The sequence below is a fragment of the Cydia fagiglandana genome, chromosome 3 (genome assembly GCF_963556715.1).
Source record: "Cydia fagiglandana chromosome 3, ilCydFagi1.1, whole genome shotgun sequence".
Classification (NCBI taxonomy): Eukaryota; Metazoa; Arthropoda; class Insecta; order Lepidoptera; family Tortricidae; genus Cydia; species Cydia fagiglandana.
This window is the reverse complement of record NC_085934.1, coordinates 6837738-6852837: the sequence shown is the minus strand read 5'-3', so window position 1 is coordinate 6852837 and position 15100 is coordinate 6837738. Positions and strand designations below refer to the sequence as shown.

General features: G+C 38.6%; 1 protein-coding gene and 1 pseudogene across 1 annotated transcript; one reads left to right on the top strand and one right to left on the bottom strand.

The window, feature by feature from the left end:
- Window positions 1-242: 242 nt before the first annotated feature.
- LOC134680433 (uncharacterized) lies at window positions 243-6675 on the bottom strand. The gene is made up of 7 exons (XM_063539565.1): window positions 6669-6675; window positions 5884-5934; window positions 4867-4969; window positions 4047-4171; window positions 3237-3287; window positions 1564-1684; window positions 243-381 (listed from the first exon to the last, which is right to left on the bottom strand). The coding sequence occupies exons 1-7, from the start codon at window positions 6673-6675 to the stop codon at window positions 243-245; spliced, it is 597 nt and encodes a 198-aa protein (XP_063395635.1).
- Window positions 6676-13119: 6444 nt separating this feature from the next.
- Window positions 13120-14291, top strand: LOC134680517 (facilitated trehalose transporter Tret1-2 homolog; annotated as a pseudogene).
- Window positions 14292-15100: the final 809 nt, after the last annotated feature.

Sequence of the window (15100 nt, the reverse complement as noted above, 5' to 3'; positions counted from 1 at the left end):
ACGGACATTCAACGCAAGAAATGTGGCATCTCGTATAAAATTCAAGTGACCATCAATAACAAAAGCAGCTCACCTTTTGCCATTCCCGACTTAGCCAAATGATTTGCAGCATCTGTCATTGTACCTGCACGCATGAAAAGCAACAAATATTGTAGAACTTATGTTGCTATTATATTCATCATTTATTTCATTATCATTAAATTAAAAATTTTAGCACCTCTTACACATACTAACTTCTGCTGCTAACATTGCTCACCTTCCAAACTTTTCGAGATCGTTGGGGCAATTTTGTCTGGTACTCCTCTGCGTAGCTCAGCATCGATCTCGATTTGTAAATCTTTTGCATTTGGATCAGCTTGTAATTTACCGGCATACTGTAACCTGTTGAACGGTGACATTTGCTTCGATACAAGATAAATGGGTATCGTCTTGGGTCGTCCCATTCGTTTTACGTCAAGTTCTTAAATTAGTCCTATTCTGCTTTCGTCGCGCATCGTCGGCGTTCTACATTAATTTGAAAGCCACCGACGATTGTGACGAATGTAGAATGGGTGACGAAAGCGGAATAGGACTAACATAAGAACTTGACGAAAAACGAATGGGACGACCCAAGACAATACCGATAAATAGAGTAAACTAATGCCAGAGTTACACTGGCAATATTGAGGTGGAGTGCTTTTGGAGCCATTCCAGAAAAGTGTCGGGTCCTACAGTCGGACAAAGCTAATAAGCCGATAAAAAATAACAGGCCTTTATTTAATTACCTAATAGTATAAGGAATTATGTTTTTTTTAAACCTGGGTACAATGATCAAGTTTCATTTGATAAGGTACGAGGAACATGGTGTTTTTTAACCGACTTCCATTTCATAGAAGGAGGACGTTCTGTATTCGTTTGTGGCTATCTTTTTTTTTTCTATGTACGTTCACCGATTACTCCGACATCCGTAGTCCGATTTGAGTAATTCTTTTTTTGTATGAAAGGAGCTACCTCCGAGTTGGTCCCATTTTAATTTGGTTCTGTTCTGATGATGGATCCCCCATGAGGAATTGAGGGAACTCCTCAATTTTTAAAGGCACATGCATGGTGATTTGGGTGTTTTCTTAAGCAACTCGAGCATTTTCTCCCGAAAACCACCACTTTGGTGAAGTAGACCTGATGATGATGATTGTTTTGATGATAATGATGATGTTTTTTTTAATGTAGTATGTTCAGCGATTACTCCGGCACCTGTGATCCGATTTGAGTAATTCTTTTTTTGTTTGGAAGGAGTTCACCCAAGGTGTCTCCGTATTATTTTTGGTTCTGGTCTGATGATGGAATCCATGAGGAATTGAGGGAATTACTTACACATTTATAATAGTTATTAGTACAGTTCTAATGGGATTTATAGTTATAAATTATTTTTGACGGGTATTGTTACTACTTGGCTTGGCACCGACTTCAAACATATCAGTTGGTAACGCATAGACTTAAAAAGGATAATATTTTATTTCATCCTATTTGAAGTCGGGTTTCTTTTTTTTGTAAAAAGTTTTTATTTTACACTAGTTTTAAACGTACTCTGTTCCACCGCCTGCGTAAGTGTCAGTGTAGTTTTTATGTTTGTAAAGTGTCTTGTCCCCGGCTGATTTCATGACTTCTGACAACAGGTTCTGCGGATATCTTTCACCGGCTGCTTTGCCTGAAATATGTATGAATATAAGTATTGTTTATTGGTGGAGGGTAGGGTTAAGTCTGCCCACGCGGCCTCTGGCGCCGGCAATAGTGTATTAATAACCCTTTAGTCCGTAGCGGCAACATACTTGCCATCATACTTAAAACAAAAACGCATCTCTACTATAAGAATTACTGTTCGAAATCGAATGACTAGGAAGGAATGGTCCGGTAATAAACCTATGTACAGATGGACGCACGGTCTTTTGTTTTACACCCCCGAGAATCCTCCGTACCATCTCCCTGGGCGTATACACGGTGTAACATGAGGAAACCGAATAATTTTAACAGCGTATTCCTGATCATATTTAGAGACAAAAATGTCCTATAAACTTTTTGAAATTTCAGAATGGAAACTTTCTTAATTTATTGTGATTTTTTCCAGTGATTTCCGGGATGTTCCAACTTTTTGAAAACTGCCCGTAATTTGCACGTTTGTATCACGTATAAAATATTCTATACACGGTTTCCTCATGTTACACCGTGTATTTTAAACTGTATTTTCGAACAACGAATAAAATTGGTAATTTCATAGACCAAGCAGCGATTGCTTTCAGTTTCAGTACCTAATCAAAAGCAAACGGTTTATTTTCCTACGATTGAAAATCAAAGAAATATACGCTCGTGGACGGAATAGCCCCCTCTGACGGAATTAGCCACATTGACCTTACCCGGCCAGTTTTCGTGATATTAAAATAACCAAGTATGTCTACTATACACGGTGTAACATGAGGAAACCGAATAATTTCAACCACGCATTTCTAAGGTCAAAAGAAGGAAAAAATGTAACATGAGTTTTGGGTCAATTACGCCAAAAAAAAATCTTGTTGTTTTGTTTTTTTTAATTTTTTGAATGTATTTGTGCATAAAAAATAAATGTTATTGGTAAACTTGTCACTTAAAATTGATTTTTACATTTTTTTTTCGTAAAACTTACTTTTTGCAAAGTGTTATTTGTCACTTTTTGACATCTATCAGTAAGGATATTTAGACTACGTCTCATGGCAGCAACATCACCATCAAAAAGGCCTTTTAAACTATGTAACAATAAAAACTTGTTTTTTCTTAAATTATTATCATCTCTGAAATTAGGCGAATTACAAAAAAGTTTATAGGACATTTTTGTCTCTAAATATGATCAGGAATACGCTCTTAAAATTATTCGGTTTCCTCATGTTACACCGTGTATAATATCAACTTACCATGCGCATGCAATGCTCATAAGTACCTAAATATATTAATGGTTAGTGTTTTGCACTTTTTGCAGATTGACGTCATATTTTTGCGGTGCTACTGTCAAAAATTTAAAGGGTCATAATGTACCTACTGTAAAACGTTGTACAATACACGCGCGAAAAGTTAATCCATAACTCTCGACTCGGCCTAGTTTCAATTTATCGGCACTCGTTGCGAACTTTCTACTTTTCGCACGTGTATCGAAATGTGCTATTAAGTTACCTACTTAATTATTACACCCTAAAAGCCTAGCTGTCTTACTATCATCATATCGTTTAACTTACTCCGTAAAGCTGTACCCTGTGAGAGATGCTTAGAAACGTCTCCAACCGCACCTGCAAAAAATAATTACAGTGATTTTCTACTAATAACAAGGAGCCCTATTCAGAGGGCCTACCGCGAACGACGACATGTTGCCTCTCTGTCGCATTTGTAAATTCGTACGTAAGTGTAACAGGGAGGCAACACGTCGAACGTGGTTCGCGGTAGGCCCTCAAATAGAGCCTAGAACGGGACGTGCATCCACTTCGTAAATATTGTATCTATGTAATTAGTAAGTATGCCATTTTGTAATTACTAACGATTTGATTGGTTAATGGGCTTGGCTAGCCCGGCGGTCAATAATGATTTTATTGCATTCTTAACGCGAATGAACTATAAATAAAGTAGACAATTGGTTTGATTTAATTTCAACATAGCTTCATCTACAGTACCTACGTTAAACGTCCATTAAATCAAGAAAGATCTTGATTTATGCATGTCAAGGCCCCAGTACACAGTGGGCCATCGCCGGCCACTCCAAGGGACGCAGCCATGCGGTAGAATGAGATAGCAATATCACTTGCTCCCTCTAACGCATAAATGTGTCCCTTGGAGTGGCCGGCGATGGCCCATTGTGTACTGGGGCCTTTAGAGCTGTTTCCCACTAACGTCCAGTATTTTGCGGGTACGGTTTTTTGCAGGATCTCGTTTTAGTAGTATAGGCTCTAATATAGTAACTTGCACACGAAGATTCTGTTTGCATACTACAGAAAAAAAACCGTACCCGCAAAAAACATGGACGAGTGCTCTTAGTCGTAATGACAGGCACTTACTTTTCACCGCAACTTTCAAGTTTGCAGGAGTTACATTTTCCGTATCCTTGTTTAATTTTCCTTTCATCTCATCCGCGATATCTTTTATGGGAAGATATGGAACAATTGTAGGCGCAGTTTCGGTTCTATAAACAATTGATTTCATTTAATTAAGTACACTACGGTCTTCATTCTGGCAGGTATGGCAGGTATTCAGGTAGGTTTATTGTACATATTTATGTGCATTACCACAGAATAAATAATAGTACTAGGTACAGAAGACTCACTCTCTAACAAAACGCGTCTGTCACGATCAGCACAGATATGGCCGCTAGGTGGCGACAGCGCCACGCGCGGCTTAAGGCAAACCCCAAAATTAGGGTCAAACGGATGGACTTTTAGCTACCTGTAGCAAAGCGACGAAATCGCGGAGTGAGCCACGCCTGGCATTACTAACAAATGTATCATGCGATTTATTATATTTTTTAAAGAGCATCTTTTTAATTGTTTTTACTTTTGTCTGTGAAAATATATACGTAAGAAGGTTGCTCCTGTAAAATATTTATATATATGTATATGTATTATACCTTCCTATTTATATTTCTTGCGTTATTTTTATATGCCTCGGCTTCAAGGCTACTTGCTGGCTTCGAATTCAATTATACGGGTTCCCAAGGTCGTCCGTTTAAAACGAAACCTCAGCCAGCAAGTAGCTACTTCCGAGCCTCGACAATAATGTACTAATATTATATACACATAAGTATAGGTATCCCTAAAACAATAGGGATAACAGGAACGCAACATCAAGTATTAAAGTTGTTTTATCCATAATTTCACTTACTCCATGGCTCCATATCCGTAGTCCATAGAATAAGGCCCCCTTTTCGCTAATTCTTTAGTTGGATTCTTTTTCATTGCATCTATCACAATCTGCAAAGCCTTTTCTGAAAGAACATGTCTTTATCTTAGCATTTGACCTACCAAAGTCATGCCATGCACATATCCGACTGTTTCGTTTTTACTAAGGCCCCAGTACACAATGGGCCATCGCCGGCCACTCCAAGGGACGCATTTATGCGTTAGAGGGAACAAGTGATATTGCTATCTCATTCTACCGCAAGGCTGCGTCCCTTGGAGTGGCCGGCGATGGCCCATTGTATACTGGGGCCTTACGCCTGACTGCAAATAAGTTACCGTTGTCCATTAAAGAATTTGGGAATAGTAATTAATATAGCTGGTCAAGCAAATCTTGTCAGAAGAAAAAGGCGCGAAATCAAATTTTCTATGGGACGATAACCCTTCGCGCCTACATTTTTCAAATTTGCCGCCTTGTTCTACTGTCAAGATTTGCTTGACCAACTATACATATACTTAGTTCGTTTTTTTTAGCATTAGAAAGAACTTGCAAGAAGGCAAGCGATCTTGACATGTCTTTTAATTGAAAAACGCTTTAGCTTTAAAAACCAAAAACTATTACTTATGAAAGCAGAAAAATATAAATGATCGTATTAGATTCATAATTGTTACATATTTGCCGTAACTTATTTTTAAAATGTGTTTTTCAATTAAAAGACACATCAAGATTGTTTACCTTTTTTCTAATGCTAAAAAAAACGAGGTATAATTATGTAAACTGTAATTCTATGAAACTTGCTAACTATGTAAACAAACCGCCATATTGAAATTGTCACCGAGTCTGAATGACGATGTATTTATTAGTTTCTTTTATGGTAAGGCTTTTTATGTTACTCTACTTCAGAGATTTACAGTTTTTAAGTACTGTACCGCTTCGATGGTTAACGTAATAAATTCCTCCACAAAAATAAATAAGAAATCTTAGATTTACGCTTTAACTCACCTCGGTCACGAATGAAGGCTGATAGATAGTTTGCACAGCGTGCGACGACCTCTGAAAGTTAAAAACGTATCTGTAAATGATTAAAAGGTACCTAATATAAAAAGATTCTGACTGCCCGATTCGAATTTTGTCTAATCCATATCGTTTCTAGATTATTCATTGACGTATCTTAAAGTTCGAATCGGGTCGCGAGCGTGCCGGCGCGCTGAATTTAATAGGAGTCTGTGTAAAACAAAATAAACTTCTTTTACTGACATTCAATGAAATTTCCTTTATAAAAATGCAGTCTATTTACTCCAACAAGGATATCAACCTAAAGCTTCGTTGGAGACTTGTGAAGTGCTATGTACTATCACTACTTTTCTATGGTTGCGAAACGTGGACTCTTAATAAAGCTATGGAAAAGAAAATAGAAGCATTTGAAATGTGGCTATATAGGCGTATACGAACATGGATATCGCAGCCACGCTGGCAAGAATGGCTAAGAGCAGGAGAGAGATGGCAAAGGTGGTCGCCGACGGCGACGTCCGTTAGGGCATGGCAAATGAAGAAGAAGAATGAAATTTCAAAAAACTTTTGTATAAAGGGTAATGTGAGTGCAACACTGAGATACCTACAGCACAACACAACCTAACATATATTTGGGTGTTTTAGTCTTTTAACTAATTAGCTTATCCCGTTAGGCACAGGTACATTTAGATTTCTAAACTTATGATATGAATTTGGTTTCTATCTTTTCGCGACTAGGATTGACGCCATATTGGTATCATATGTATTATTTCTACCCGCCATATCGTTCTTCAAATTTTGAGGACAAACGCTGTCAGCGACCGCTTGCAAAGCTTTCTTGAAAATTGGAGCAGTCTCCGGATCCGGGGTGATGCCGGTTAGGCCTGGCGCCGACTTTAGTCTGATGAGGACGGTTTCAATTTAGTTCACAAAGAAATGTAACAGAATGCCAACTTAATTAATAAATAAAACTACACAAATTCGGATATTAAAAACCTGGCGGCAACTTAGGGAACAAATCATATTAATTAAATAAATATTTTGATTAGTGTTTTTATCGTGCAGTGGGTAACGTGCAACAGTTTTTAAAAAATTGTAGCGGTTTTTAGATCATAACACGATGTAATGAACATAAAAAAATCTTCTAAGTGGTACGCACTTTTAGATTTTTTTTTATTGTTATTTTTCGTATTTACACTTGTCGATTTTTTTCTTTAAATAAAACATCCTCGAGCCTGGGCATGCCCGGCCGTCCCGCTCAGTGCTCAGCGATGCAATGTGCAATCGTTAACGGTCCGTAGCGAACGAAACGCAACTGTCACTGTCTATGAAAGAGTTATATATGTGGAAGAGTGATAGAGAGAGATGACTACGGTACGCTACGGAGCGTTAACGATTGGCACGTTGGCTACGCGCCCTGAACTTTATGAGACTGGCGGCGTTACCACACAGGAAAAGATTGTAGACCGCGAGTCACAAACAGATTTCCATGACCAATCGCCTCCCGGGTGATAACTCGTATATTGGTTAACGGCTATGTATGATGATCCCTTATGGACGTCAGCTGGCGCTCCGTTGGTGGGTTGAGGAATGGCAGCCACGACTATCTATGATAGCATCTAAACTATTATCTGACAAAATATCAAGAGGGAGGCGATGACTGACGATATTTGCTCCTGGCCCGCGGTCTATTGCAATACGCTGAGCAAGAAATGAGCCAGCCACCCGTAGCTTCAACCAGTCGTTTCTAGCTTAATAAATGTGCATTTCTTTCTACATAATAATACCTACATGGTATTATTATTAGTTATGTAGTTTTACGTTAAAACGGCTTAATCAAGGCAATACCTAGGGTTTAGCGACTACATGCATCAATTTAATACATGTGTATAGATTCAATCGTAATTTTGAAACCGTCACCCCGTATACACCGTATAGTTAACATATTAAACAAAAATTTGGCTCTTAAATAGTTTTTAACATTATTCCAAACACATGCTATCAAATATTAGTAATTAGTAAGATTATAAAACGGTTAAATGCATGTATCAGTCTTTAAATTTTACAGTAAGAACTAATAATGTGAAAGGCGGTAATTTGGTACTTATTAGGAAACAGCTAGCTATTTTAAGATAAAATATGTAGGTACTAACACATATGCCGCGATGAAATTGGTTTCCAAAGGCTTGAACTGTGGTGTAAACTTCTGAGACCCTTCCGCTTCCAACTTCTTAATCAATATGTCAAAGGCAGGTCCTCGTTCCACTGCCAATTCATACGAAAAAGTCAGAATTTATTTGTGGCGATCCGTGCCTAAAGGTGCTTTATAATCTTTAAAAGATCATGGTAGTGACTCACGTTCATCCACAGCATGCTGAGACAGAAACTTAGAGCAGATGTCCACGGTTTCTGAAAACGCAAATGCAAAGCATTATTTATTTTCAGACATCAGTCACTGCAGGTTCGATAGAAACAAATTAATCACCAGGCATTTTGCCACGGCGGCGAGGTCCACTGAAAAAGCGACTGTCATCTGACCTTTCAACCCAGAAGGAAAACTAGGAGTTATTGAGACTAAATATTTAGTTCAGCTTTCTCACGACGTGTTCCTTCACCGAAAATCAACAGGTAAATATCACCATTAAATTGAAACTATGGCGAACATGATCGGTCCAGCCGTTTTTGAGTTATGGCAAAAAAATTCAGGAAACTCATCGGATTGAACCCGTGATCTTCGGTTTGAAAGTCGCACGCCTTACCGCTAGGTGGCCTAGGCCACCAACAGACTTTTATGTACTAGGTAGTGAAACTTGCCAGCCATATCGGTTTTCAGCTCTTCTGGAGTAGCGGTCTTCACTAAATTAGACAACTTCGAATGTATATCTTGAGATAGATTGGGATCGTCATGGTCGGCCTCCAACCCTTTAGCTTTCTCAAGTCTGGAATCAAATCATTATCATCATTGGCCTTCGAGTCTATTACAGATTACAGACTATACAAGCAGTGTCAAGTACTCGTAGGACGACAATGTTTATCGTGGCTGTATTGTGTATGGTGTGAATCAAGCGATCTGAGCTAGTTTACTCAAAGAGTCTCAAGAATACAATACCATTGAGTTGGAAACCACAAATTAGGATAATCCCCTCGTAGTAAAAGCAGATTATAACCGCCTTGAAATGTTAGTATAGATTAACGACTCTATTTCTTTAAACAATAGACTACAAAATACACTAACTAAATAATGGCTAACCCAACTTTTTTTGCATTTAACAACCATCGACACCTGTCGTGGCTAAGGTGCATGTGACTTTCCAAAATATTGAATATGATATTATCTTTTTAGACCATTTTAACCCCATTCAACAAGAAATAAGGTTTAGAATTCAATATACATGCAATGTACTTCTAACTTATATTGTAAGTAAATTGGTTGGCGCCTACGAGAACAAAAGCAGTTAATAGGATTGTAATAGAACAATGCCATTGTTAGTACAGGTAAGTGAACAAGCTCAGTTGAAAGAATTTTATCTATACCTAAGCCAATACGGGAGCGTCAAACACGATCACAAGCGGTAGGTGGAATCAAAATATGAAGGCAATTAATTTGTAGAAAGCATGATAATTATATATTTTTAATAGCTTATTTCTCTAACTCTGCATGGTGACAGTTTTGAGCGTTTTCTAATAATTTGTTAGACCAAGTAGTGAAAATGTTAGACTGTTTTATATATTTGTAATCTACTCACATAGCCCTTTCATTTGTTACTCCAAATGGTATGTTAAAAAAAACTTTGTACCTACTGCCGACTTTGTGACGTCATAAAAACTAATTACATCACTTTAGAAGGTGACAAGATGCATTTTGATAATCAGTAGACCATGCCTGATTCCAACGATATCACTTGTGGGTATAAACCAATCAATTCTACGAAAATTGCTACTCTTCAACTTGGCTATGGTATGGGAAGATGGAGTTCCCACTTCGCAGCCTATTCTTAAGAACGTGTATTGTGTATTGTCACGCATATTTGAGTAAAACTGTTTACTCAAGTGAAGTTTTAAATTTCAATTATTTATTAAGAGGAAAGGGGACAACCGGTTTCCTATACAAACGTAGTCCCTGTTTTCCTCTTATTGACATCATGGAAAACATTTAAAAAAAGCTATGCTATGCCCCACTTCGTTTGATTTTCAGCATTTTTTTTGCTATTATTAGAGTAAAGTGCGAACAGTCGAAATTGTCCCCTGCATCTTACAAATTTTTAAAAGCGCTTAACTCAAAATATAAAAATCTAACAAAGAGGCATAGCTATGGTAAAATATTTTCTTTACTTAGGGTCGGTTGCACCAAACCGTCAGTCACCGCTAAAGCGTTCGTAAAATTTTATTGTATGGGAAATTTCATAGATCTTTGGTGCGTGACGTGGATCAGTCTGTTAACGGTGGTTGGTGTAACTCGCCCTTAGTGTTAATACCCAGGGAGGAAAATGGGAACTATGTTTGTATAGAGAAGCGTTCGTTCACTATATTCATAAAAATAGTTATCACTTGAGCAAATATACTTATATTACGAGTAGGGTTACCAGGCGGCGTAGCACGGTCGCGTTTTTATCCCTTATCACCATGCCTGTCACGTTCTAACAAGTATGTTAGTGCGAAAGGGACGCGCATAGTGATAGTCGATAAAAATGGAACCGTGCTGCGCCCGCAGATCTGATTTCCTGTTTATGGAATAGAAAAATTCGGGACTTTGGAGCAAAAATTCGGAACTCTGGAGCTAAATTCGGGACACGTAATAATTGCCTATTAAGTATTATATTTGCTAACGAATATAATCAATATATAATTCCAAGTTAACAGTAACCCATCTACTCGTATGCCTAATATAGCTAAGGATATTTATAACAAGAAGGTTTGAAAATTAAAAGTCCATATATTTTATGTTGTCCACAGGAAAGACGCATAACACTAACAAACATTTTTTGACCCATTTGAGGGACTGATAATAAAAAAAAGGTAGTAACATCTCTATAGAACCATCCATTGAGATTTTATTTATGTAGATACCTACCTACTGGAAAAAATATCGGTTTACAATATTAGAGATCGTGACTACTTTGAAAAAACTATAAACTTGTTCTGTCAATCAAAAGAAAAATGTGGTAATTATGTATGGGATGCATACAGAGTTACTGCGTTTTAACTTTGAGTAGTAGTGCGAGATATGAGATTTTTTTAACGTAGTAACGAGATTTATGGTCACCCTAATCACGGCCAAAAATTTTATTTATCTACGCTACATAATACAATAAATCATTTATATTTCTATTTCATATAATTTAGTTACCTACGTGACGTGCATGAATGATGTGAAGATACCTATTTGATTTTATTAGAAAGTGTCAAATAGTATAAAATAGGGCTAGTAGTTCTTATTGTAGTAAAATTGTATTTTAAAATACACATACGAGTATGTACACGTATTGAAGAATGATGAAATCCACACCGTTTATAAGACAAGTAAGTCAGAAACTATCTAACATAGCCCACGAGCCAGGAACAGATCTTGATATACCTACGTATAATAACTGTTCATATTGTTCATGTGATCAGCAGACGGTCCTTCCATCGCGATACGACCAGCTGATGATTTTTTTTGTTCACTTAGAGATGTGTTAAGTACCTATAACTTAATTACTATGTTTGCTACACCCTATTCAGGGTCCATGTAAATACGATCCATAAGAAATGTAAACACCACCCAAAAATGTACCATGGAAGCAAGAAATAAAGCTAGATGTCAACAGGCGAGGCGGGTCAATGTACGAAAATCTATACGCGAAAAATATCTTAATATTCAAAATAAATTGTCAAGTACCTGAACAAAGTCTGTCTTATCAAAGCTTTAAAGTACATGTTCAGCTCGTTATTCAGATCGCATTGAGGCCGCTCCGATATATGTATTTGATGGCGATTGTACTTAAAATGTAAATTTTCACTGTTTCGTGACTGCAGCGGTGTGCGCCAACTGCATCGGGCAGGGCTGCCTGATTGGTTTCCCCGCAGTATTGCTGCCCCAACTGGACCAGCCCGAATCCGGTATCACTATTACAAAGGACCAGGCATCTTGGATAGGTCAGCCAAGTCCCTAATCTACCCAAAACCCCTAAACCTACAGCTAAACCGCGGCATTCTACACATAGGATTTTTTTTACTCTGCTTAAATACGCAGGATTTAGCCATCACAATATTCACAATGTTTGGCATGGAAACATCATATGAATAACTACTTTTTAGAGCACCGTACAAAACTTTGTTCACGGTGCTCTTATGGGATCACTTCGGTCTTGCAAATCGGTTAAATGCGTTTTTTTGAGTAGTTCAAAAGTTCAGGGTGCGGTACTGAAAAGAAAGTTTCTTGTGATATTTGCCTATTAGTATTATTTAATTGTAATATTAAATGATATTCGTAAAAGTGACAATAATAGGAAAGTGACAATACATAATAGGTGAGACCAAAGCGCATCGTCTCCGCTGGCTTGGCCATCTCGAAAGGATGGGTGAAGATCGGGCAGCCAAAAAGGCCTACTTGGGTCGACCAAATGGACGCCGTCCTGTTGGTCGTCCTAAATACCGTTGGGCAGATAGAGTGGAGGCAGATCTCCGTGAGCTCGGAGTCGGCGAAAGCTGGCGGGATACCGCTCTGGACCGATCAAAGTGGCGTGCTCTTGTGTTGGAGGCCAAGACTCATTTTGGGTCATCGCGCCAACCTAGTAAGTAAGTAGTAGTAGTAGTATTCGTAAAAGTAATAGTTTTCCTTTTATTCCAGCCGCAGTAAGTTCAATCGCTATGGTCTTTGGTGACTTCTTGATATCGCCTGTGATGGAAGATGCCGGGCGCAAGGTAGCGCAGTATATAGCCAGCCTGGTTATGCTGTTGGGTTGGCCGATCATAGCCGTGGCCACAAATATAGAAGTATTTTGACATTTTCACTAATATTTTAAAAATAACTAAGTCGTATTCGAAGAGAGTCTTTTCAAAAGGGCTTATTTCTCTATGAAAACTATACAAAAATAAACCATTTTGAAAATTCACTCCTCATCTATGCAATTGGTGTCAAAAACGATGACAACGCAACCCCGAAACAACAACGCAACTAAGAAAATGAGTTATGCGTATTAGGTAATTTACATCCTTCAACGCTACGCTTTTTCATTTAGCTTTTTTTTTCAGGGACTATTTGTTGGTAAGGTTCTTCAAGGTTTGGCATTTGGTTTGTTAATGCCGCTGCGCTCCATTTTTATCGGCGAGTATACCAGCCCTCGCCACCGCGGCGAATTCCTCAGTCTCATCAACTTGACCAAATCATTCGGCATCTTATTCGTCCACTTCGTCGGCTCTGTTACCGGCTATAAAACAACATCAGTCATCTCAATGGCCTTTCCTCTCGCCAGTATTTTCATGATGGTTTATTCTCCAGAGTCTCCTAGTTGGCTGGCGAAGCAAGGCAAACATGCCGAATGTAAAAAAACATTCATATGGCTAAGAGGGATAAAAGAAATGGCTGAATTGGAGGGACTGATACAAGCCAGTAAAATACTAGACCAAAAAGAAATCATAAAGAAAAACAGGTTTCACCAAATTAGTGCAATCGCGAAGAAAAAAGAGTTATACAAGCCAATTATCTTGGTATTTGCGATGTTTTTTATGATGAACTTCGCAGGTGGCACGCTTATGGGAGCGTATGCGGTTACCGTTTTGAATTTGTTGATGGGCCCCGATGTTAATGCTCATATTTGGATGGTGGCCCTGGATGCCGTAAGATTGTTCTTCAGTGTAATTTCTATTTACGTGACAAACAAAATTAAAAGTAGAACACTGACTTTTACTACAGCGTCGATGTCCGTCGGAAGCATGTTAGGTCTTGCCGCCTACGTGTGTTTATCAAAACCAAAGGCTTACTTCCCTGGGACTCACTGTGGGTACCCGGCACACTCATTAGTCTACAGGCTTTGGCTTTAGGCCTGGGCACGGCTCCACTGCCTACCGTAATAGCCGGCGAGGTCTTTCCTTTACAGTACAGAGGTCTCGGAGCAAGCGTGAGCCTAATATCAGTGTCTGGGTCGATATTTCTGGTACTCAAGACTTTTCCAGCTCTAGAATCGGTTATGGGTTTACATGGAGTGTATTTGTTACACTCCGTAACTATGTTAATGTGTCTGGTGGTGATATGGTTCCTTCTACCAGAGACAAGCGGTAGGACGCTCCAGCAAATAGAGGAGCATTTTAGAGGAGAACCAATCGGCCATCCAGAAGCTGACGAAGAAACGAAATCATTCGAAGGCTTGGAGGAGGTTAAGTAACTGTAGGCTCAATTTATACAACTGTGATTTAAAAGTAGAGTATTTACATAAAGGCATAAATTATGTATGTAAGTATATAACTAGAGGGCGGAGTACCGGTGGCAAATTTCACACAAAAGGTATGGAGTCGTTTTTATAATTATTATTTTAGGCTTGAATAATAAAATTATTCATTTACCTAATGTACTTAGTATGCGAACTTTACATTCCAGATTCCTGCGTCGTCGATGTCAATAGCTTGATACAACGATTCAATCAGCTGGCCCCCACTATTAAAATTCTCGATAGACGTACACTTTGCCTCCTAGGATCCCCAGTATTCGAGGAAAGTTATCCCGATTACATTGAAAATTCTATATCAAAATTCCAGGATAATTCTCATCGTTTACTCGAAATTAGTCCCCACTATGCACTCTCTATTATCAAATTTTGTCTCTTCATTCCAAAGTTAACATATGTGCTCCGTTGCTGTCCTTTGTGGAAGAATCAAGATCTTTTATCGCGAGTAGATGATTTAATTAAAAATAATTTAGAGAAAGTCCTCAACATTAAGTTCAGTGATCGGTCATGGTGTCAAGGGTCCCTTCCTATCAGGCACGGTGGCTTAGGCATCCGTAGGATGTCGGGTGTAGCTTTGCCAGCTTTTTTGTCGTCGGTCCACAGTTCGTTGGGTCTCATAGGTAAAATCCTTCGCACAAACTATGAGATCCCGGGCTTGGAAGACGCAAAGAATGCGTGGCTGCGTGCGTGTCCCGGTCAAGACCTCCCTGAACATCCAAATTCACAAAGAAATTGGGACGACCCAGTGTGCAAATTGGCTTCAGCTACCCTTCTTGACCAGTGCG

Coding starts and splice junctions, on each gene's coding strand:
- LOC134680433 (XM_063539565.1), bottom strand. Junction 4,970..5,883: donor AGCCTTCATTCGTGACCGAG/GTGAGTTAAAGC, acceptor ATGTTCTTTCAG/AAAAGGCTTTGCAGATTGTG. Junction 1,685..3,236: donor ACAGGGTACAGCTTTACGGA/GTAAGTTAAACG, acceptor TACATATTTCAG/GCAAAGCAGCCGGTGAAAGA.